We start from the raw sequence: 25,472 nt of genomic DNA, 5'->3' as shown, positions 1-25,472 counted from the left end.
CTCAACATTGAAATATGTTTTGGAATTGTGGAAAATCACTGGATCGATAGACATGTTAATGATATGCAAATGATAAAAAAAAATTGTAAACAAAATATTACAAACATCTTGATTTATTCAGTATCGAGTAGGAGCGCCACGCGCAGAAATGCACTTTTACGCCTTGGCATGCTATCAATGAGGTTATTAATGGTTGTCTGAGGATTGCTATGCCACGCTGAATGCACTTGGCAGATTGGGCGCTGCCAGCTCCCTTTGCAATTGCCGATCAATGACTTCCCAGATGTGCTTGATGAGAGACAAGTCTGGAGAAGCAGCAGACCATGGTAGCAGGTTTAGGCCACGCGGGCTGCTCACAGTAGCACGAACATGCGGTCTGGCCTTGTCTTGTTGAAAAACGGCTTCTGGGACACTTTGATTTGGTCGTGGAATAAGTGGTACTGCCATTTCTCCAATGTAACGCTGAGCTGTTTGTGTACCTGAAATGAAGACTAGAGATGTCCGACTACCGTACATTATGCCACCCCACACCATAATCACCGATGTGACGTTGCCTTGTGAAGGCCTCTTAATGGCATCATCCATGTGGGACTCATCGCTGAAGAGGATAGATCTCCATTCCAGCCTCCATTGCCGTCTTGCTGTGCACCATGATAGCCTTTGTGAGCGGTGGCGTGTGGTCAATGAAACACATGTAGCTGGACATCTGGCTCGTAGCCCAATGTCATGCAAACCCCTTCTGATGGTTTGTGTCGACACTGGTTGCCGCCCCAGGCTTGGGATGTGATGTCCAATTTCACTTGCAGTACAGAATGGATCACTACGTGCCATTCTTCCAATCAGACGATCCGTCCGTGCAGAGGTTCGCCTCCGTGCATCTCTTGCTGCCATTCCCGTTTGTGGTTGTTCTCCCAACCTCCGGGACACGCAACATTGATCAGTGCTGACATCTCGGCCAAGGTGCGTAGCGATCTTATAGCGAGTGATAAACCAAGGTCTCTCCGTTCAAGGTTTCTGTCTCTCTCAGTTTTTGACAAGTGGTGATAACGGACATGTGGACTAACAGGAGGCATTGCACAATCACACACCACTTGATCTAATTTTTGAGGTTTCATGTGGCTAAAAACTTTTGCTTTCAATCTGGCTTTTATGTCCTCCTACATGCCACAGATTGGAGCTCGGTGCGTGAACATTTCGTCATTTGCAGATCTAGCGACACCTGCTACTTCCTTGATTTGCATAACCTTACGGCTTGCCTTTCTTGGTGTTGCAATTTCAATGTTGTGTATGTTAGATTGGTGAAGATCCAACCGATGGGACCCCCACTGACCACTAGAACAGGGTAGGGAGGAGTTGTACAGAGTGATGGCCAAACTTGCCGTACTGGTGTTGGGAAGGGACATGGGACTAGATCAGACCCCCACCGATCTCACCGTGAACAGGTGATAAACGTTAGCATCTGGAATAACCCTTTACATGCCATTATATGGCTTTAGAGTTTATTAGCGTCTGTATCTATCCAATATCTTTGCCTACCTATCTAATAGCGGTCTCTGACTGCCATCAATATCTTTGGGAGCCTTGTGACTGCAATTGAAAGCAAGCTGAACCTTGGACTGCTTTCTAGCAGTTTCTGTAACCTATTTTGTATTAGTAATGCTAAAACCCAAGCGTTTGCTATTGCAAAGCATGTAGGAATAGTACTATTTTAGGTTATACAAGTAAAAAAGTACCTTGTTCCTTCGCTACTTCTGGTAGGTAGGTGGCTGTGCGTTTTACCCCCTTTTCATTTAGGAACTCAATACGGATTCCATGAACTCCAACCTAAAGGGAGTAATCAATAGGTTAATCCTATGCTTAGCGGGGAAAAAAAACCTGTAAATATACATTATTGTTATGCCCCTCTTAAAAGCATGGGCCTTAGTTTACCCTTTTAATATAATTGGCGTAGACATTACATGTGTGATCATACCGTTAAATGAGATGTTAATTAATAGGGTCATGTCCTGATATTCATAGGAAATAATACTTCTAGAGTAGGTTGGGTACACACGCTAGCCTCATCTCGAAGCAAACTGCCCAATCAGCCAAGTTGTACACAATATACAGAATAGTGACATAGGATCCCACTACACTGTACAGTGCTGGGGAAAATGATCACCCCTTCTTTATTCTATATTTGTCACAATTAATGATTTTGAGTTCTTATACATAGTTTTTGAATAAGTACAAACTTATCCAACAACCTTGTCACCCATGTAAACATATTCACCCTCTTTGCATTAGCTTTAGCTGCAGTAATTGTAACCGAACGCTTCATTTAATTTGATATCAATCTTTCACATTGCTGTTGAGGAATTTTATCCTAATCTTCCTTACATCTAGTTTCACGTTCTGCCACAGTATCTCTATTTGTTTAAACTTAGGCCGGGCAAAATAAAAAAATTTCATTTGGTCCCCTTAGCCATTTAGATATAGACTTGCTTTTGTGTTTCGGATCGTTGTCTCAGGGTCCTTTTAGATGGCTTGATATTTGCCGTAAAAAAACGAGAGTCGATGGTCGTGCTGTATCCAGTCACAAGGAGTAATGATTGGTAAGGTATAGGGACGACCGACTGTTACTGCAATCGTTCGTCACAAAGCATTTGCCGACTAGCAACCACTTTTATTGGCGGCATAAAAGATCTGGTCAGCCGATGAACGAACGGTTGCTTATTTATCGGCTAGTTGTTGCCCTGTTTATACATAGCAGTAATTAGCAATGAGCATTTGCCCGCTAAAAATGGCCTTTACTTCATTAACCCAATTAGACTTCAGCTTCATCTTATGGAAAGATGACCAGACCTGCGATAAGGGGCAAAAAAATTTTCAACAGCATTATATCCCCCGAACAGCAAATCTTCCAACTTGATTCAGATACTACAAAGGATCTCACTACATACTCTAGGTAACACATTGAATCTACTTTGTGGGTCTCCAGTTTCTTTTTAAGCAGACTCGTACCAGAGTCAAACATACGAGATGTAGATCAAATTTGGGCAACAATGGTGTATACATCTAAAAAGGACCAAGTAACATCACTATAACACAGCAGACATAAGACCTACCCCTTCGCCACTGTTAAAGAGGTAGTCTCGTGAATACAATGGCAGTCCATATGACTTGGAGTATGTGCACACGACAGAATTTTCAATTGGAAAAATCTATTGCTGATTTGCAAGAGAATCCAAGGCAGAAATCCAAGACTGACCATTGGATTTCTGCTGCGGATTTGCAGTTTTATCTGCTGCTGATCAGCACGTGGATTAGACCCATTCCGCGTGTCCCTACCCAGTGTGGTTTCCGCATGGAACCGGGTTCAAGATGTGGCCTCCAGGGATATAAAATCCACGGTGGAAAAATCTGCACCGTATGAACTACAGGACGGATTTCCCTTTGAAATCAATGGAGAGCGGTGTGTATGTTGGATTTTACACAGATTTTGGTCGTGGAATACGCATGAGAATTTGTCGAGTGAACATGGTCTTAATATGGCATAAGGTTACCCTACTGCTGAGGTGTTCCCCGACAAGAACATCTGATCACTGATTACAATATCCAGACCTGCGGCGATCAAATCGCTGAGCTGCCTTCCATTTAGAGAGTTGTTGTCCTCATGAGAAACAAAGGCAGGAGAGTTAAAGAGGTTGTCTTATTAGGACATTACCAAGTTATTATTACGGATTCTGCCCTCTAGATTTTTGGCTATGCTGCATATTCTACTGGCTGCAAAATCTACTCACGTTTAAGTGTAATATGTAAGTTACAAAGAAGCCTGCAACATCTTGTGTAGAAGCTGCGGCTGCATCGATCAGATATGGAAAACTTCACAGCATCTTCACAATATTGCAAATAATACACACACCATCCTTCAGATACTGCAAAAGTTCACCCCATTTCGGGGACACCCTAGACTCCGGACACTTCAGAATCCACTCTCATAGCAACCAACCAGATCATTTCTTTCTTACCTGCCCTGGAAAAAAAAGATGGATCTGATTGGTTGTTAAGAGCAACAATGACACGGTTTGTTAGATCGGTTATTATGCACAAGGACCTCTGTGTCCACTTAAAAATGCAGAGGCAAAATGACAGGTGAGAAGATGCTCATTTTTGTCACTGGTGGTGCAACTACACTGGAAACAGAGCATATAGTGCAGTATGGATTCAAGCCAATGTCACATGGAACTTTTTACCTCCCAGTCCAGGAAATCGCCTACATCCTCAAAGTTGGTGAGCAGAGACACGGAGCAAGACAGCTTGGGCAGCTCCTCACGGGTTAGAGGAGGGAAGCGGCTGTCCTTAAGGGCACTGCAGGTTAACAGGAATATATGTTTTTTATTTTAATCACAAGACTACAGTAATGGAAGGCAAAATGTGCATGACACAAATTACCATTCGCTTCTTAATAGTTTGTCCAGTGCATAGCAATCAGTACATGCACTGTAAACATGCCCACACAACAGTCATAGGAAATACCCCTGGAGAGAGGGACCCCAATGTTTTAAGAGAAGCAAATATATCTGAAGAGGTGTCCCTTATGAAAGTTGAACTGACTCTTAGGGTAACTAAACTTTCAAAAAACTTTTGACATGTCACAGTGACATGTCAGAAGTTTTGATCGGTGGTGGTCCCCACTGATCTCTAAAACGTAGTGGCAAAAGTGCTTGGGTGAGCGCTGCGATGCTTAGTTTCTGAACTGTTTTGCACGGAAAGCCGAGCGAGCTTTATACGGGCTCATAGAGTTTCGATTGAGCCTGCACACCACTCACTCTGCTTTCTGAGGAAAGCCGTACAAAAACTAAGTGGCACAGCGATGACCAGGGCCCTTCTATCGCTACGTTTTAGCGATCAATGGGGATCTCAGTGCTGGTGCCTCCATCAATTCAAAACTTCTGACATGTCAAAATTTTCTTTTAAAAAAGTTTAGTGACCCTTTAAAAGTGCAAATTATCAACAAATTTATAGGCTACATCCACCGTTGCAACCATTTATTTTTGTTACTCCAATGCATCTAAAATAGAAATGGAGCAACAATGTAAAATAGACTTGATTAAATATCTTCGACTGTGTCCACAGCTCCTATGCAGACCTTTGTATCTCCATGGTTACAGACTACAAATAAACCCTGTGTAGTCTGATCCCCCAGTGATATTCTCATCCATCTGTCCCCTACTCCTTACTAACTTACATTTGGTTAGCAAAAAGTAGAGGACAGAAAGAAGGGAGTATGACTGCAGAATCAGACTGCACAATGTTGATTTGTGGACTGTAACCATGGAGGCACAAAGGTCTGCATAGGAGCTGTAGACACAGAACTGGTTGTTTTTTTGTCTTTTTAAATAAACTATTTGCAAAGTGGATTTACTTTGTATTTTAAATAATATGCACTGGAGCAATAAAAAAAATGGTCGCAAAGTTGAACAAAAGGCTAAAAGCATTCACCAATAAAATTAACCAAATACTTAAACATACAAGTTCCTAAATTATAAAAGGTCTTTTAATTTTATCCAGCTGCTTTTAAGTTGTCTTGGTCTTCTACATGGGTATCTGTTGCTGTTGACAACCATTGGCCGCCATTACTGGTGGTCACCCAGGTTTTCACAGTTATGGAGTTACATTACTCATTCCTTTTCCCTCGTTTTACAGCTCTGTTTGTGTAAGCGCTACAGTGAATTAGTAAGCACAGGATGAACAGTGCTAATGATTCCTCCGAAACAAGGTGGTGCAGGTGAGGAGACAGAAGAAAAATTCAACTTAAAGTGGTTGCCAACATTTCCTGATACACCAGCAACTAGCCCCCTGCTATCAGCTGTTATTACCGGGGGAGCCGCTCAACAATGCTTACTTTTCTGCAGGGTTAATGGGCATTCATTTCATGCACGGGTGCCAGCAGTTTTGCAGAGTGTGGGCTACTCTTTCCAGAGGTTTCCTGCTCTGGTCCAACCACTTCTGCCTGAATAAGATACATAGAAAGCGGATGTCCAAAGCAGACAGCCCCTTTAAATGGTAAGATCAATATATTTACAATTTAATTTAAAATGACCCCTGAGTCTCGCTGACCAGGTAAGACAATGTAAGCCTGAAAGTCGTAAATTATGGCGCACGTTATATTTGCGACCTCTCTCTCGACACCTTTGAAAAGTGGCGACAAAAAGCAAATGGCTTTAATCGGAAGGGAGTGGGGCCGGAAAATTTTCATTTTTAAAGACCGCAAATTGAATTTTAGTGCAAATTACGCCTGCTTATAGCAGGCGTAGATTGCATTTCCGGTTTTAAAAACTGCCCAAGTTGCGTAAAATGTATCAAGAGGCGTGCATTTCACCCTGAAGAATTTTAGCTTAAGATTGGCGTATGAAACGCCAGTCTTAATAAATCCTGCAATATCTCTAACAAACTGGTAATACTGTCCGCTCTCTGTTAAAGATCATTCTCTCTGCTTTCTGGTCCAAATATAGGTGGAGGCTGGTAAAATAGGGCACACAGATCTCAATATTACCAGTATAATAAGCAGAGTGCATGCAGGCGGGTGGGAAGAACAGGAACTCTGTGAGGTGAAGATTCAGCCAATAGTTGCAGAGCAGGAAGTGATGTCAGAGAAGGGGGCGTTGTTTTGGCAACTTCTCCTGTACAGCCCAACAACTGGCAGCCATTGATTTGGCGATGGTTAAGGGCCTATAGTGTACAGAGCACCTTGTAAACTTGGATTTTGGGGACCAGAGTGAAACAATTAAGGGCCCTCATATGTTAAAAGACTTTAGTAGCCCCATTGTACTAAATCTGAAAATTTCCCAGAGTATTACATTAAAGTGTACCTCCAGTTATAAATGGTGTCCGTCGTGCGTTATACACAGAAGCCACAATGCAGATGTGAACAGAGCCTTAGTTGCTGCTGTGCAGCATGGGTGTCTGTGAAGCTGTAAATCAGAAAGCAGGAGGACTTTGCTAATAAACTATATTGCAAAGATAACATTTATTGTAAGATAGGATTTTCAATTTAAAACTAGAGGTAGACTTTAATATTTATTATAGACCAGAGCACCATTTCCCTGCTTGCACTGCTAAAACAAAAGGATTGTACGTGTTTATATCCAACAGCAGACCCCGGAAGACATTAGGGCTGCTCTCCTACACCTTAGACTGCGGTAAAATCATATTGGCATCAGCATGTATGTAAGTTACCCATGCATTATATGATGATCGGTTCAACACATTTGACTGGGACCTTCACCAATCTTAGTCTAGCCCCGGGTGGAAGTCTAGGCACATTAGTGCAAAGTAGAAAAACAGTCCTTTTCTGAAGCACACTGGCATTTGGCCTTCCTATATGAGGTCCTTGCTATATAAAAATGTTGCCATATAGCTTCAGGAGGCCGTCAAGAAACAACATAGCACTTAATAGGAAAATCGGATCATTACTGCGAGCCAAGTATGATAATGGCATGGTGTGGTTACAGTCAAACTGCTCTTCACTGTGCCAGTACAGTGCCAGCCCAGCTTTAGTCATTTGCGACAGACTAACGCTATGAATAAAACGGCCTAATAGCTGCAACCAGTCTGTCTCATGTTACTCAGGCTTTGGGGTCAAGGAGACTTGATAGTGCTCTACTTTTCTCCTAAAGAAGCACCCTGTTTTTTTTGTAGTTTTCAATATTTAGGGCAATGTAAAAGATACTAATTATTAACTGCTTCTTCGCCTCCATATTTTTAATACCTATATTGCAGAATGTATATTCTGCCCGCTATCTTGCCTTCTTCCCTGCAGCTCAGTGGCACTTAGTGAGTGATAACCCTGCCTCACATTGGCAGCTAATTACTCCAGTTCCCAAGATGCCCAAGGAGTAACGCATGAAGTCATACAAGCAGAGGGAAGGAGAATGGGAGGAGTAGTGAGGAGAACAGGAGCAGTGGGGAGGGACTAGTTAGAGATACAGGGACTGGTGTTAGGCAGAAGTCAGGGATGCCGGAGGAAACGGACCTCCGGTTGATACAGTGACTTCTGTTACGGGCGGGTAGTCAGACTAAGCTTCACATGATTTAACGGCCAGAAATAGAAGAGGTGAAAAAAGTTAGAAGGAATCGAGTTACAGAAGAAGTTTTTGCACTAAGGCAACATTGATGGTCATTGAAATTCATGGAAAAAAAAACAAAAAAAACAAAGTACTTCTTCAATGCCATATTAGTCAGATAATTGTAAACATAAATTTAGCTAGAATATCTCTTTATAAAGGGTCACTGCTATTAAAAAAAACTTCTGACATGTCATAATTACAAATCAGAAGTGGGGGTCCGGGTGCCAAGACCGCTAATAAGTGCTACAACAAAGGAGAAGCAACACCCCTTAGGCTCTGATCTGCTTTTTTTTTTAGCGTCCATGGGCATAGCAGCACTCAGCTGAGCACTTAGATTCCTTTGTCCCAGCGATCAGTGGGGGTCGCAGCACCTGGACCCCAACCAAAACAATCTGTAATGGAGATATGTTTAAGATACTTGTACACTCTATATATGTGGTTATTACGCACAGTAAATGTTGATGTTGCCTAAAGTACCTGGTTAGGGTGTATTCCCTGAGTCCTGAGTGTAAGTTCATGGCGGAAAAAGTGCCAATACAGCCACGAAGACGCTTGTCACGCCCAGCCTTCCATGTGACAAAAAGAGGGCTAGAGATGAGAAAGGTGAATAAAATAGTAAGTTAGATGAAGCACAAGACTAAATATAATAGACTATGAAGAGCTACATGAATGTGAAGAGTAAAGATAAGAAGGAAAAACCTACTCAAAGAGAACCTGTCTCCTCTCCTGACATTTGTGTTTTAGTAAATAATTGTATTCCCCACAAAATAACAGTTCTGGAGCATCTTTACTCAGGACTCCATGTTCTACTCTTCCTCTTTTTTTGCTTCTAGAAATGTATGAACAAATTGACAACTGGGTGTAGCCATTTGGGGGTGTGTCCCTACACAGACACACCCCTTTGACAAGAGCAATGGTAACACCCAGTTGTCAATTTATTCATAAATTTACATGTGGAATAACAGAGGGGCGGCACAATGTAGAGTTCTAAGAAAAGATGCTCCAGAATTGTTAATTTATGGAGAATCCAAGTATTTAGGAAAATAGACGTGTCAGAAGAGATGACAGGTCCTCTTTAAACCAGATAAATATACACGCACACACACTGACTCAGATATTCAGTTCAAGAGTTTAAAGCATAAGGTGTGAAAGCACTAAGCAGTGTCTGCAACTCACATTCATTTTAAAGTGAAAAGTGTGCATGTGTGGCCTCTTAGACCCCAGATCAAGGATTTAAAACAGTATAGTGGGACACTTCTCTTAAAGGGGTTGTTTCACGAAGACAACTCCTTTCTTTATAATTTATTATGGCATATGGATATCCTAGAGGGTGGGATTCCCGCTCAGTCCCCGCTACTATGAGCTAACAAAGAGATCTCGCTCTGTGGTGGGCCTTACCATTTATTTGAATGGCCATCATGTAATACTACATCTCGCTGCCGGGGAAATGTCTGGCTGGGTACAGCGTTCCCCAGCAATAACAGTTCATTTTTCCCGAAGCCGGACCTGCAAATATCAGCTGATCATCGGGCCAACTTCATTTGCAAAAGGGGTTGTCGTCATGAGAAAAACCTTTAAAAAGGACCATATTTGTTTCGTTTTTACCCCTTATTATTCCAGCACTCCATTTCCAGTCACCTTTAGTAAAATAAGTGAAACAAATGCAAAAATTGATAAATGTATTAAACTGGGTTGTTGCACACCGAATGGTACTAAACACACACACACACACACACACACAAACATATATATCTAAGACATTTATGGTATGTTCACGGGGGGGGGGGGGCTATCTCCATAATGGGGGCCATTGACCATCGCCGCATCCAGGTATAGATTAAATGAAAAGGTGGCTGCGCATGTGCGCGGCTCTCTCCATTGAACACTATGGGAGTTAGGGAAACAGCCAAGCAAGCAGGCTCGTATGTTTCCATAAATCCCATAGGAATCAATAGAGAGCCACGGCCACTTCTCATTGAGTCTCTGCCTGGAAACAGTGGCCACCTCACAAGATAGGACGGGGATCAGATTAGGACCCAGATCTATCATACATTTATGGCATATTCCATGGATATACCATAAATGTCTTAGATGAAAATACCCCTTTAAATAGAAACTTAATTTTCTTTTTTTAACTTTTTAGTGCAGATAAGATTTTATGATAAGACTTAATGTCATTATTGTGATAGTATAGATATTCCATATATCTAGACTACGAGTGCACAACCTGCGATGCTGTTCTGTGTGGCCCCCAACCATCAGTTTAGAAAGCAAAAATCATAGATAGTAGTGTAGGTCTTGAAAGATACACGTGAGTGGCTTATGGTGGCTGCTTACATGTATTTTCCATTTCAGAGAAGAGGATCCACGGCAGCATGAAAGCAGGGTCAGACAAGTACTAATGGTGTAGTGTGTGGCTGGCAGTAATAAGGGGTGAAACGCCAGTCTTAATCAATCTCTCCCTATGTTTACAGTCACAACAGCTCATCCATTTGAGTAGCTGTCCGTAGTACTGCAGCTCGTGAGATGCAATACACATGTAAACTGCATGTAAAAACAATGAAGATCGGCGGGTGTCATGGAGGTGGGACCATCACTAATTGAACATTGATGGCCTATCCTAATGCCCATCAATGTTAAAAGTCCAGGAGAACTGCATTAAACCAGCATAAAAAGTTGAGGTTCTTTGCTTTACTATTTTTTGTACTGATTTTACATTACATAGATTTACATTATTTTGTGTTGTTTTTATAAAACCACATTCACACTGGTGGGAAACAAAAATAGGCGTAGATTTTAGAGAAATCTGCAGCATGCATTTTTTCTGATTTTTTTTTCCCCATGTGACGCCAAAAGGTGAAATTGTGATTTTGCCTCAAATTTGCAGCCAAATCCACATCAGAATTTTTTCACCACATCTGAACGTGGCCTTTCACCTGAGCTCCCACAATGCACTGCTCTTCAGTAACAACAAACTGGCACAATTCCAAAATTTTGCTTTAGGCATAAAGCAAGAAGTTTAAACAAGGACATCTCACCTCACCGGACATGCCTGTTTTAGTAAATAATTTGATTCCCCATGAAATGACAATTCTGGAGCATCTTTTCTTATAACTCTATGTTGTGCCGTTCCACTGTTTTTACTCCTAAAAAGATATGAATAAATTGATAACTGGGTGTAGCCAGTTGGGATGTGTCCCTGCACAGACTAAAAATGTCCAATCAGTGATGACAGAGTGAGACTGTATAGGCACATGCCCTTGACAAGGTAATAGTAACACCCAGTTGTCCATTTTTTCATACATTTCTAGGAAGAATAACAGAGGAATAGCACAAAACAGAGTTCTAAGAAAATATGTTCAAGAATTGTAACTTCGTGGGGAATACAAGGACATGTCAGGAGAGGTGACAGCTCAAAGCGTAGTTTTCGACTTTTTTTTTTAGCAACTTATTTGAGCGTTGTGCTCTAGCATTGTGTAATCAGTATGAGAAATATGGTTATATCCTTAACACTTACTAGGGGTCATTGGTAAAACGTGGCAGACGTGGCTGTGGGAAACCGTGTAGATGACAATAAAGAACATCAAAGCAGTAGCAGCCCATTTCAGCTGTAACCACCAACTGCTCCCTTCCGCTTGTGGTCCCATTAGGGCGGGAGAGTGGGGTGAGAGCACCTGGCCCCACCGTCTTGTCTTCGGGGGGCGGGCAGTTATGTGGGACTGGGGGCTGAACACTGCCAGCAGGAGAGGGGCACAGTTTGGGCTTTTTTACTCCACAGCAGCCCGATGATGGCTTATTCTCTGTAGTCGACACACAGCGTCTCTTCCCCATTCTGTGATAAACCCTGCAGATAACAGAGTATAACAGGTGAAAATCAGAGTATGAAACATCTTTTTATTTGTTGGGATTTATTTAACACAACACTGTATTAAACACTGCCATATGACGATCGTATGCTATCAAGTCTATACAGGGTTTCCATTGCTTTTTGATGGTAAAAATACCAATGCACTGCAAATTCATAAATATTGCAATATATTTTATTAGTTTTTAAATGATCGCTTGCTGATTTTCCCTAGGGGGACTAAAAAAAAAAAACAACAAACAAACAAAAACACACACAAGGGGTTGTCCAGTTATAAAAAAAATTGATGGCCTATCCCCAGGATAGGGATTCAAAATCTGATTGGTCGTGGTCCAACTCCTTGCACCCCCGCCAATTTTGAAGGAGCGGCGCACGTGCGAGCGCTGCTTTCCCTTCATTTCTTTTATTGCTCACACTGTGAATCGACGACACACTTGCAGTGGCGGTTCACAGTATTACAACCTTCCCCGATTGAATTGGATGTACAATAAAATAAAATATTAAATGTTAAACAAAAACCCCTTTTTCCAAAAATAATAGTAAATATAATTAGTATTGCCATGTCCGTAAAAGTCTAAATTCTAACATATCACATTGCTTAACCCGCCAGATAAACGCTGTGGAAAAAACATTCACAATGCCAGAATTGCTGTTTTTTTGTCACATCGCTTCCCCAAAAAAATGGACCAAAATGTGACCAGAAAGCCATATGTACCCAAAAATGGTACCAATAAAAATAACAGCTTGACTCACAAAAAAACAAAAACCTTACACCGCTCCATCGACAAAAAAAATAATTAATCAAGTTATTGTTCTCAGAATATAGGAACACAAATGAATACATTTTTTAATAAATCATTTTTTTTCTTTGTAAAAGTAGATCATAATTGTAGCAGTACATCATTAAAAAAAAACTTTATAAATTTGGTATCGCCGTAATCATATTGACCTGCAGAGTGAAGGTAACATGTCATTTTTACCGCACGGTAAATTCTGTAACAATGAAACTAAAAACAATAGAGGTATCGCCAGTTTTTGTTTCCCCAATTCCACCACACAAAGAATTATTTTTTAGTTTGCCAGTACATTATATGGTACCATAAATGGGGACAATAAAAAAACTACAACTTGTCCTGCAATAAACAAGTCCTCATACGGTTATGTCAATGAAAAAATAAAGAAAGTTATGGCTTTTGTAAGACAGGGAAGAAAAAACTAAAATGAAAAGATGTAAAATGGCGGTGGTTAAAGGCTATGTAAACCTTTGAATGGCATATTTTTATTTCCTTATTTTATTTGTATTGTTCGCTAAATCCTGCTCCAGTCAGGTCTGCGGGACTGACGGATTCAGTAAAAGCAGGTCCTGCGTTCCACCTGTTATCCATCACATCTAAGTTCATAACTTAGATATGACAGATTACAGGTGGATCCTGTGTGTCAGACACGCAGGACCCGCTGACACTGAACTGGTCAGATCTGTGGGACTGACGGATTCAGGTAATAGCGAAAGATACAGCTGCTCTGTATGCAGAATAGAGAGCAGCTGTACCACAAAAAGTAGAAAGAATTTATAATAAAAACTATAAAGTTGCACCAATCACATTGACTGACTATTTTATATATATGTAAAAAAACAAAACATTCAAAGGTTTACATCGCCTTTAAGAACAGAAGCCATGACAATAATGTGAACCTTACATACTTGTTATAGGATCTGCCGACAATCTACTGTGGGGTCTAGTACCCTCCACAATCAAGAACATTGGGGTAAAAATGAAAACAGGCATTTGCATTATTACTGTGCATTTTTTCATGTACTAGTCCCTCACAATGAATTAGAATATTAAAAAGGTAATTTATTTCAGTAATTCAATTCAAAAAATGAAAGTCATATTATATAGATTCATTACACAGAGTGATCTATTTCCAGCATTTTTTTCTTTTAACGTTGATAATTATGGCTAACCGTTAATAAAAACCCCAAAAGGACTGGTCTGTTGCTCATTTGTCCACAGTCCTGTTTTCAGATGAAAGTGACATTTGCATTTCATTTGGAAATCAAGGTCCCAGAGTCTGGAGGAAGAGTGGAGAGGCATCAATCCAAGTTGCTTGCGGTCCAGTGTGAAGTTTCCACAGTCGGTGATGGTTTGGGGAGCCATGTCATCTGCTGGTTTTGGTCCTCTGTGTTATATCAAGTACAGAGTCAACGCAGCGTCTACCAGGAAATTTTCGAGCACTTCATTCTTCGCTCTTCTGACAAGCTTTATGGTGATGCTGATTTCATTTTCCTGCAGGACTTGGCACCTGCCCACACTGCCAAAAGTACCAATACCTGGTTTAATAACCACAGTATCACTGTGCTTGATTGGCCAGCAAACTAGCCTGACCTAAACCCCATAGAGAATCTATGGGGTATTGTCAAGAGGAAGATGAGACACCAGACCCAAAAATGCAGATGAGCTGAAGGCCGCTATCAAAGCAACCTGGGCTTCCATAACACCTCAGCAGTGCCACAGGCTGTTCGCTTCAATGCCACGCCGCATTGATGCAGTAATTCATGTAAAAGGAGCCCGACCAAGTATTGAGGGCATATACTGGACATACTTTTCAGTAGGCCAACATTTCGGTATTAAAAATCATTTCTGAAATTGGGCTTATTTAATATTCTAATTTTCTGAGACACTAAATTTTGGGTTTTTATTAACTGTTCCCATAATTATCAACATTATAAAAAAAAAATGCTGGAAATAGATCACTCTGTGTGTAATGATTCGATATAAGATAGGAGTTTCACTTTTTGAATTAAATTACTGAAATAAATTAACTTTTTGATGATATTCTAATTGAGAAGGACTAGTATGTACATCGTCCCTGGCTCAGAAAAACCTGCATGCAGGCTGCTTTCTACACGCATGCTCAGTTGCTGTGAGATACAGACAATGTGACTTCACAAGGGCACCAGTGTAAACCGTGGGCAGCGTATTCATAATCAGAGATGTGTGTGTGTGTGTGTGTGTGTGTGTGTGTGTGTGTGTGTGTGTGTGTGTGTGTACACAATCGCAATCCAGAGGAAAAGAGGCAGCACTCCAATATTATAAAGATCCAACATTTTTTTTCAATGGGAAGGGGAAACGTTGCCTCTATGTTGGGTGAATAAAAATTTTGGAGTGCTGCCTCTTTTCCTCTGGATTGCGATTGTGCGTATTTGGGGTTTCATGTCAAGTCCCTGAGGATAGCACCCTCACTGCATGCTACGGTGCAGCTCCTATACTTTGCTTTTTCCTATATATATATTACACACACAAACACAATACACCTCTAAATCATTGACTTCAGATGTTTCACTCAGTCCTATTGCCACATGTGTATAAAATCCAGCACTAGCCATGCAGTCACCTTTACAAACATTTATGAAAGAATGGGTCATTGTGTAGAGGTCACTGAATTCCAGCATGGTAATCAGGCCCGTATTTCCCACTCGGCACTGGGGGGCGGCTGCAGGATTGTTCATTTAAATTTATTTCAGGTCCCTCACAGGGTAGGGGGGGTGTTGGCTACCCCAGTGCTCCTAAGACACACCCTCTGTTCATGGATTGGACTGAACTGCTCACATGAGCAGCTGTAGAAAATCCAAGAACAGTTGGAGTGTCTCAGACTCCGGGCCCGCACAGAGACCCAGCACAAGAAGCGAGAGGAGGAGGGAGCTCCGCCCACAGCCCGCCCTGCAAGAAGCCTGTGAGGAAGGAGATCGTGAGTGTTCAATCTGTCTGCAGTTTGTGCCTCTACTTGTCTCAGTGATTGTATGTCTATAAGTTCCAATAGGTGTGTATATGTGGGTCTGTGTGTGTATTTGTGTGTCTAAGTGCCTACTGTATACATGTATCTGTATGTGTATATATTTCTGTGTGTGCGCATCTACTACATTATCTGTACTCAGAGAGTGTGTTATATGTCCTGTTACATAGGACTGCAGGTAACATCTACTACGTTATCTGTAGGTCTATATATGTGCCTTTATGTATGTACGGTATATATGTGGTTCATTTTTGGTTTGAGGTCAGCAATAGAGAGTCCTGCACAGGGTGCCATCCAACCGAAGGCCGGCCCTGTTTAGACTCATAGTTTAAGTAGCACTGCAGCCATTTCTGGACAGCGGTGAGGGGAACGGCGGATCCACGGCACAACTGAAGGGCACAGCACAGGTAAGGTTTGTATTATTTTACCATGTTGTATGTCCTGGTCCCCAGGACCAAAGGGCCGCATCAATTGTATCCGCGTCCTTAGGACGCAAATACCAAGGGAACCATGAGGCGGTGCGATGACATCATTGCGCCATCTGGCATCGTTCCATTGGAGCAGGCCCGATCAGAAAAGACCAGGCCTGCATCAACAGCAAATGTAGATGGTGATCCCGGGCGAACGTGGGTAACTCCTAGTGCGGGGATTCCTTTCTATCTAAAAGAGTCCAGCACTAGGTTCATAGTGGCTAACGCACCAGAGATCGACAAAATTCTGCCGCATTACGGTTTATCTTGCGCCACTTACAAGGCTCAGTAAACTAAGCAGTAACAGCTCTAACCGGTCATTGGTTGGTTTACATCACGTGATGGCCTGTTACCTAAGTTCAGTAGCCTACTTTTAAAAGTAGGCCAACAAACTGAGGTAACCTGGAACCACGTAATGTAAACTAACCAATGACAACTTAGTTAAAGGGGTTATCCGAGGATCAAAAATTGCTTTGGATTTATATTTTATTGTGAAAAGAAGTCATTTACTAATGTTCTTTCATTTTTAATTCTATACAGAATCGTTCAGTTCAAACTCAATGAATTGGTGCCGGAAGTCCTGTAGTTTTCCTGGATCGTTCCCGACACTTCCCAATACCCCTGGTGGCGGTGGGTACGGGTAATTGACACGGTCAATCAGAGAGCAGCCAATACTAAGGTCAGTAGTAATAAAGTTAAAAAGAAACACAGAAAAAATATTTTACTGAAGAAAAAAACAAAAAGACCACACACACATTAACCATTTTATTGAAAATTAAAAAATGCTGTAATCAAAGTAGTCCTCGAATCCGAAGTAGTCCAACAACCGAACCTGTAAAAAAAAAAAACAAAAAACAAAAAACACAAAACGAACACCAAAAAAACCCCATTAGTAACACATAAAAAAGCAAAGCAATTATCATACCTTTCCTGTATCCAGCGCTGGAGCCGAAAATGTCAGCGAGCTATGCTGTTTCCATAACTTCGGGAGTTATGGGGGGCATCAGCAGTAAAAGTGCCTAGGGCAGCACCAACTCTAAATACGGCCCTGGTGGTAATGAAATAGGATGTCACCATTGTAACAAGTCAGTTCCTGAAATTTCTTCCCTATTATTGAAAAGTGAAGGCATTTAGAAACCAAAGCAACTCAACCACGAAGTGGCAGACCACAAAGTTAGAGAGCGGGGTCGCCAAGTTCTGACGCGCAAAGTGCATAAGAGTCGCCAATGCTCTGCTGACTCAATAACTTCAGAGTTCCAAACATCTTCTGGCATTAATATCCGCACAGAAACGGTGTGCCGGGAGACCTCTTGGACAATTTTTTGCTTCCAACATTGTGAGAACAGTTTGGCGTTCGGCACCTTTTCTGTTCCCGCATGACTGCGCCCCAGTGAACAAAGAAAGGTCCATAAAGACATGGTTGGGTGAGTTTGGTGTAGAAGAACTTGACTGGCCGCAGAGCCCTGACCTCAACCCCATCCAACCCCTTTTGGATGACCTACAATGAAGATAGCGAGCCACGTGCTCTCATCCAACATCAATGTCTGACCTCACAAATGCTCTTCAGGATGAATGGGGACAAATTCCCACAGAGACACTCCAAAATCTTCTAGAAATCCTTCCCAGAGGAGTGAGAGTTGTTTATGCTGCAAAGAGAGTACCAACTCCATATTATTGCCTATGGATTTAGAATGGGATGTCATAAAGTCTCCTGCAGGTGTAATGTGTAGGTGCCCCATTACTATATATATATATATATATATATATATATATATATATATATATACATACATACACACACACACATACATACATACACACACACACAAGGAAATAAGTATTTGATCCCTTGCTGATTTTGTAAGTTTGCCCACTGTCAAAGACATGAACAGTCTAGAATTTTTAGGCTAGGTTAATTTTACCAGTGAGAGATAGATATATATATATATATATATATAAAAAAAAGGAAAATCACATAGTCAAAATTATAAATATATATTTGCATTGTGCACAGAGAAATAAGTATTTGATCCCCTACCAACCATTAAGAGTTCAGCCTCCTCCAGACCAGTTACACACTCCAAATCAACTTGGTGCCTGCATTAAAGACAGCTGTCTTACATGGTCACCTGTATAAAAGACTCCTGTCCACAGACTCAATTAATCAGTCTGACTCTAACCTCTACAACATGGGCAAGACCAAAGAGCTTTCTAAGGATGTCAGGGACAAGATCATAGACCTGCACAAGGCTGGAATGGGCTACAAAACCATAAGTAAGACGCTGGGTGAGAAGGAGACAACTGTTGGTGCAATAGTAAGAAAATGGAAGACATACAAAATGACTGTCAATCGACATCGATCTGGGGCTCCATGCAAAATCTCACCTCGTGGGGGGGGTATCCTTGATCCTGAGGAAGGTGAGAGCTCAGCCGAAAACTACACGGGGGGAACTTGTTAATGATCAAGGCAGCTGGGACCACAGTCACCAAGAAAACCATTGGTAAAACATTACGCCGTAATGGATTAAAATCCTGCAGTGCCCGCAAGGTCCCCCTGCTCAAGAAGGCACATGTACAGGCCCGTCTGAAGTTTGCAAATGAACATCTGGATGATTCTGAGAGTGATTGGGAGAAGGTGCTGTGGTCAGATGAGACTAAAATTGAGCTCTTTGGCATTAACTCAACTGGCCGTGTTTGGAGTGGCCTAGCCAGTCTCCAGACCTTAATCCCATCGAAAATTTATGGAGGGAGCTGAAGATCCGAGTTGCCAAGCGACAGCCTCGAAATCTTAATGATTTACAGATGATCTGCAAAGAGGAGTGGGCCAAAATTCCATCTAACATGTGTGCAAACCTCATCATCAACTACAAAAAACGTCTGACTGCTGTGCTTGCCAACAAGGGTTTTGCCACCAAGTATTAAGTCTTGTTTGCCAAAGGGATCAAATATTTATTTCTCTGTGCACAATGCAAATAAATATATATAATTTTGACTATGTGATTTTTTTTATTTTATATAATCTATCTCTCACTGGCAAAATTAAACTAGCCTAAAAATTCTAGACTGTTCATGTCTTTGACAGTGGGCAAACTTACAAAATCAGTGTGATTTACCGTAAGGAAAAAAAATATTTTCACATTTTCTGTGTATACGAAAGGCCCTTCATATAAAACTTATTCCAGTTTTCCCTTAAAGGGGCTTTCTCAAGACAACCCCTTCGCTCAAGATGGTTGTTCTGGCGCATGAAACCAATAGACATCAGCTGATATCACAAGGGAAGTTGCACTCGTCCACACTGCAGAGGCATCTGCAAGGGAAATTTAGTGTTACACGGTGCCCATTACTGGAACTGCCTTGGCTAATAAAAGGTGGGGGGTCAAGAGGGGACTACCACCCTCTAAAAAATTCATATGCCCTAATAAAAGTATATGGATAGGCGTTGTCCTCGTTTAATTTTTTCCCCCTTACCAGACTGCTGTTCCATTTCATGCGAAGGATAGAATATTGTAAAAAGTCCAAAAGTCGCAATTTGCACCACAAATTGTGACTTTTTGGCCCTGTCGCAACTTTTTTATGCCAGAAAACTGGCGTAGAAAGGATGATAATTTACCCCCATAGAGTTTTCATGGCAGAAGACACTGCTTTTTAAGCTGTATAGAAACAATAGTCACAGAGGTCCTAAACAAGGGATTCATTTAGTCAGCAAGGCTATTCTGTAAATGTAATTCCCAGTGAGGTCCCAACTAAAAACAAGCAGAGTCCAGCTCATGGGTTTGAGAGTTCAGAATATAGAACAATATTGCTGGATCAGACTGTGCCGACCAAAAGAAAAACACAAGCTATATACTTTATTAATCTAGTTTTTATTAGACTTTTCAGTTATTTATCAATAAAACAGAAACAAAAGTTATAAACACATATACAGTATAAGGGCCTGTTCACATCACCATTGCCCTTCCGTTGAGGGGTTCCGTCTGGTTAACCCCTCAACGGAAAGGCAAACGGAAACCTAAGCTTCCGTTTGCATCACCATTGATAGCAATGGTGACGGAAACGTTGCTAAAGGCTTCTGTTTGTCACGGTTGACAGGGCTCCGAATCAATAGCGCAGTCGACTGAACCGTCACGACGCTGATAAACGGAAACCTTTATCAGTGGTGACGGAAACGTTGCTATCAATGGTGATGCAACCGGAAGCTTAGGTTTCCGTTTGCCTTTCCATTGAGGGGTTAACCCGACGGAAACCTCCGATGGAACCCCTCAGCGGAAAGGAACGGTGATGTGAACACAGCCTAAGCCAGTGACATACAACATGTATAATAATACAATAATGACAAACTTACAGCAATTATCCATGTCCTTACATTACAGTAAAGGGAGAAGTATCCAAATAATGTAAAACGCTAGGTCACAGCATTACAAACTGGTCACAGAGGGGGCTAAAAAAAAAAGAAAAAAAAAAAAGGGATGGGTCAGAGTTGCTCATAGTGGGTTGACATCTGAAAGGGCTGAGGGCACAGGGGAACCAGATGGTAGAAATACAAAGTCCGGGGAAAGCGGGCTACCTTGGGCGCTTATCCCAACATATGTATTTGGACAATAGCACAAAAGCAACTTCTCACAAGAATTATTGAAGAATGGCTTTGTATTTTTTGGCTTATTTGTTGTTGTGTAGCCGAAAAAGTATTGACACAAGCAAAAAACAAAAAAAGCCAAATACTTATCATGCGGTCATGAATCCAGAGAATGGAAAAAGTCCTTTCCTTTTTTGTCTCCGGTGTTACCACGTGTAAACCAAAGCTTATGTGGTTTTCTGACTGCACAGGCAGCAGCTTGCTGGAGCAGTAATATTCTCCCACTGCTCATCCGGCAATAGACCACGCATAAGACTCACCATTTCACATATTTATTAGAAGATTGTAAAGGGAAGTGTTTTCTGTATTTATATACGTGTATAAGGAGATATATATATATATATATATATATATATATATATATATATATATATATATATATCTCTATTGTCCCAACAGACATAGGTGTGTATTCACGAATATACCCACGGGAACATGCCCCAGATAATGAGACAAAACAGTTGGCTCCAGCCAGCTGCATTGTCCGGTGTCAAGGAGGGAGGAGTTTGGCACAGCGATGTCATACAGGAGTGCACGCACTAAGCCGAAATAGTCCTGTGCTAGTGCACTCATGAGACCCACACTCCTCCCCCCCCCCCCCACCTGAAGAGACCTGCACATAACCCCTTACCTGAGGAGAAGCTTTATACCACCAAAGCAGGCCTGCTGAACGCACTCCAGCACCACCAACCATTGCCCCAGCATTAATCCCTGGACAAGACCTGCAGTCTAAGGCCCCATGCACACGACCGTAAAAATCGTCCGTAATTGCGGACCGCAATTATGGACACATTCACTTCTTTTGTCCACATACCCCTTCCCGTTTATTTACGGGAAGGTGTCCGGGCCGTAGAAAGGTACCGCAAAAGATAGGACCCGCCCTATATTTTGCTTTTTACGGGCCATGCTCGGGCCGAAAATGCGGGCAGCTGTCCACGCCCCGTGATTTTGGGCACGGCCATGTGCATTACAAGTATCATTCTAACCCTCTCTCTAACCCTACCCAACCCTATCATTCTAACCCCAAGTATCATTCTAACCCTCCCTCAGCAGCAGCAGTCAGGCTGCTGGCAGAGATGAGCCTCTTACCCTGCCATAACTACTCAAACTGCTGCATCCCTCCTCAGCAATAGCTTAAAGAGGCTCTGTTACCACATAAGTGCCCTATCTTGTACATAATGTGATTGGCGCTGTAATGTAGATTACAGTAGTGTTTTTTATTTAGAAAACGATAATTTTTGACAGAGTTATGACCAATTTTAGCTTTATGCTAATGAGTTTCTTAATAGACAACTGGGCGTGTTTTACTATATGACCAAGTGGGCGTTGTACAGAGGAGTGTATGACGCTGACCAATCAGTAACCAGTGTCATACACTTCTCTCCATTCATTTACACTGCAGATAGCTATATCTCTATGTGCAGCCACATACACACACACACACACTAACCTTACTGCAGTGTCCTGACCATGAATATACATTACCTCCAGCCAGGACATGATGTGTATTCATTCTCCTGACCACTTCTGTAGCGTCTCTGTGATTTACAGCACAGCACAGCGAGATCTCGCTGTGGATGACAGTTTACAGCGTAATCTTGCGAGACTACGCCTGCTGTGCTGTAAATCACACAGACGCTACAGAAATGTCAGGATTCTGAATACACATCACGTCCTGGCTGGAGGTAATGTATATTCATTGTCATGACACAGGAGTAGCGTTATAGTGTGTTTATGTGGCTGCACATAGCGATATAGCTATAATCGCTATCTGAAGTGTAAATGAATGGGGAGAAGTGTATGACGCTGATTGGTCAGCGTCATACACTCCTCCGTACAACGCCCACTTGGTCATATAGTAAAACACGCCCAGTTGTCCATTGAGAAACTCATTAGCATAAAGCTAAAATAGGTCATAACTCCGTCAAAAATGATCGTTTCTAAATAAAAAAACACTGCTGTAATCTACATTACAGCGCCGATCACATCATGTACAAGATAGGCCACTTATAATGTGGTGACAGAGCCTCTTTAACCCTGCAGCTCCTTCCCACTACATTTAACCCTATCCTACACCAACCCTTTGTTAACCCCTTTATTACCATCTTATAATCTTAGACCTCAGCTCACATCCATATTCCACAAATCTTATCCTATTACAACCCCCTTTGCCCTCTTTCCCTACAGCCCCTTATTGTGTACAAGTGTAACCCCTTAGTTACAGGGACAGTCAGAGCCAGGTGGGGGAGGGTCATAGAAGTAAGCGTGAGTGTATTGTATTTTATATGTGTACCTAGGTACATGGGTGGGTACTAAGATAGGATTGTAATAGTGTATAGTTTTCGTATACTCATTACATATGGATAATTATAAAAAATATTGAAGTATACTGATACTACATCGTCATTATATATATATATATATATATATATATATAGTGTATACTGTGTTTTATAGCGGAGTGTGATTTGAGGTTAGTAATAAACCTTGCTTTATTATACACTTGTGTCGTGAATCACCACGCACACACTTAGTAAATAAGGCAAATAGAGAGCATAAACACAAAGGAAAAGGTAGGGGCGTTAGACATAACCCTAGTGACCCTAATAAATTGAGGTAGTAAGAGTGGGGGACACTAGCCCAGTGAACTCAACCAAATACCTGCCCCTTTACAAAGATGGAGCGGACCAAGAGGAGATGGTTTCCCAAATTTCGACTCAAGTTTCTGTAGAGGACTTTCAGAGTATAATATTAATATTTTCAGATGATACTAAAGTGATCAACACCGAGAAGGATAATATAATGTTAGGAGGTATTTGAGGAGGCCGTAAGCGTGGACTGAGAAATGGCAAATTAAATGGTCACTAACCTTTCAACAGTTTTTGCATAAATTAATAGTATAAGCGAATATAAGAAACTTTCTAATATATCTTTTTAAAGCTAAATGCCCTTCTCCACTTATGAGCCACTTCTCTCCCTCCCTCCTGCACTCATCATTAACTCTCAATTCACTGCTAAAATCCGTTTTGAGAGACAAGACAGATTATCAACTCACTGCTGACATGCTGCAAATCAAAGTCTATGGAGAGGGGGGAACAGGATTAAAGTAAGAGAAGCAGAGAGACGCTTCCATTGGAGGTATACGTTTGGAGTCCTCCGGATGTATACCTCCGACCAAGACTTACATGATGTTAACAATGTCTTATTTTGAAAAGTCACCTGAAAGGATAGGTACACAAAGTTTAATTGGGCCTAGGAGACTAATTCTACAATTATGTAAAAAGGCCCTTTTACATGGGCTAATGAATAAGGCAAATGATTGGATCTTTTAACCCCTTCCCGATTTGGCCACTTTTGACCTTCCTGACAGAGCCTCATTTTTCAAATCTGACAGGTTTCACTTTATGTGGTAATAACTTCGGAGTGCTTTCACCTATCCAAGGGATTCTGAGATTGTTTTTTTCATGACACATTGGACTTTGTTACTGGCAAAATTTGCTTGATACATTCAGTATTTAAATTGTGAAAAAACACCAAAATTTTGTGAAAAATTGCAAAAATTAGCATTTTTCTAAATTTAAATGTATCTGCTTATAAGACAGATAGGAATACCACACAAAATTGTTGCTAATTAACATCCCTGATATGTCTACTTTAGTTTGGTATTGTTTTTTGAATATCGTTTTATTTTTCTAGGACGTTACAAGGCTTAGAACTTTAGTTGCAATTTCTCACATTTCCAAGAAAATTTCAAAAGGTTATTTTTAGAGGGACCAGTTCAGTTGTGAAGCGGCTTTGAGGGCTTTATATATTAGAAACCCAGAATAAGTCACCCCATTTTAAAAACTTCACCCCTCAAAGTATTCAAAACAGCATTCAGAAAGTTTCTTAACCCTTTAGACGTTTCACAGGAATTAAAGCAATGTAGAGGTGAAATTTACAAATTTCCTTTTTTTTTGTTTGCCGAAATTCATTTTTAATCTATTTTTTTTGTAACACAGAAAGGTTTACCTGAGAAACGCAACTCAATATTTATTGCCCAGATTCTGCAGTTTTTAGAAATATCCCAGATGTGGCCCTAGTGTGGTAATGGACTGAAGCACCGGCCTCAGAAGAAAAGGAGTATCTAGTGAGTCTTGGGGCCTCCTTTTTATTAGAAAATATTTTAGGCACCATGTCAGGTTTGAAGGGCTCTAGCTGTGCCAAAACAGTGGAAACCCCCAAAAGTGACCCCCATTTGGGAAACTAGACCCCTCAAGGAAAGTATCTAGAGCTATAGTGAGCATTTTGACCCCACAGGTTTATTGCAGAAATTATTGGAAGTAGGCAGTGAAAATTAAAATCTACATTCTTTCAAAGAAAATCTAGGTTTAGCTAATTTTTTCTAATTTCCACAAAGACTAAAGGAGAAAAAGCCCCGCCACATTTGTAAAGCAATTTCTCCTGATTAAAACAACACACCCCACATGTGGTCATAAACGGCTGTTTGGACACACGGCAGGGCTTAGAAGGGAAAGAGCGGCATTTGGAGCTCAAATTTAGCAGGAATGGTTTGCGGAGGCCACATCACATTTGCAAAGCCCCCGAAGGGACAAAAT

General features: G+C 41.3%; 1 protein-coding gene across 1 annotated transcript in view; it reads right to left on the bottom strand.

The window, feature by feature from the left end:
- The window catches only part of AMMECR1L (AMMECR1 like), a 48,961-nt gene that overhangs the window by 5,988 nt on the left and 17,501 nt on the right, over nt 1–25,472 (bottom strand). Inside the window, exons 2-5 of the mRNA XM_075861414.1 lie at nt 11,629–11,955; nt 8,589–8,699; nt 4,236–4,350; nt 1,734–1,824 (exon numbers count right to left, since the gene is read on the bottom strand). Of these exons, the coding sequence (XP_075717529.1) occupies nt 1,734–1,824; nt 4,236–4,350; nt 8,589–8,699; nt 11,629–11,942 (631 nt within the window). The 5' untranslated portion in view covers nt 11,943–11,955. The remainder of the gene's footprint in view (nt 1–1,733; nt 1,825–4,235; nt 4,351–8,588; nt 8,700–11,628; nt 11,956–25,472) is intronic.

This window comes from Rhinoderma darwinii, chromosome 4, assembly GCF_050947455.1.
Source record: "Rhinoderma darwinii isolate aRhiDar2 chromosome 4, aRhiDar2.hap1, whole genome shotgun sequence".
Taxonomy (NCBI): Eukaryota; Metazoa; Chordata; class Amphibia; order Anura; family Rhinodermatidae; genus Rhinoderma; species Rhinoderma darwinii.
This window is presented reverse-complemented; position numbering and strand designations above follow the sequence as displayed.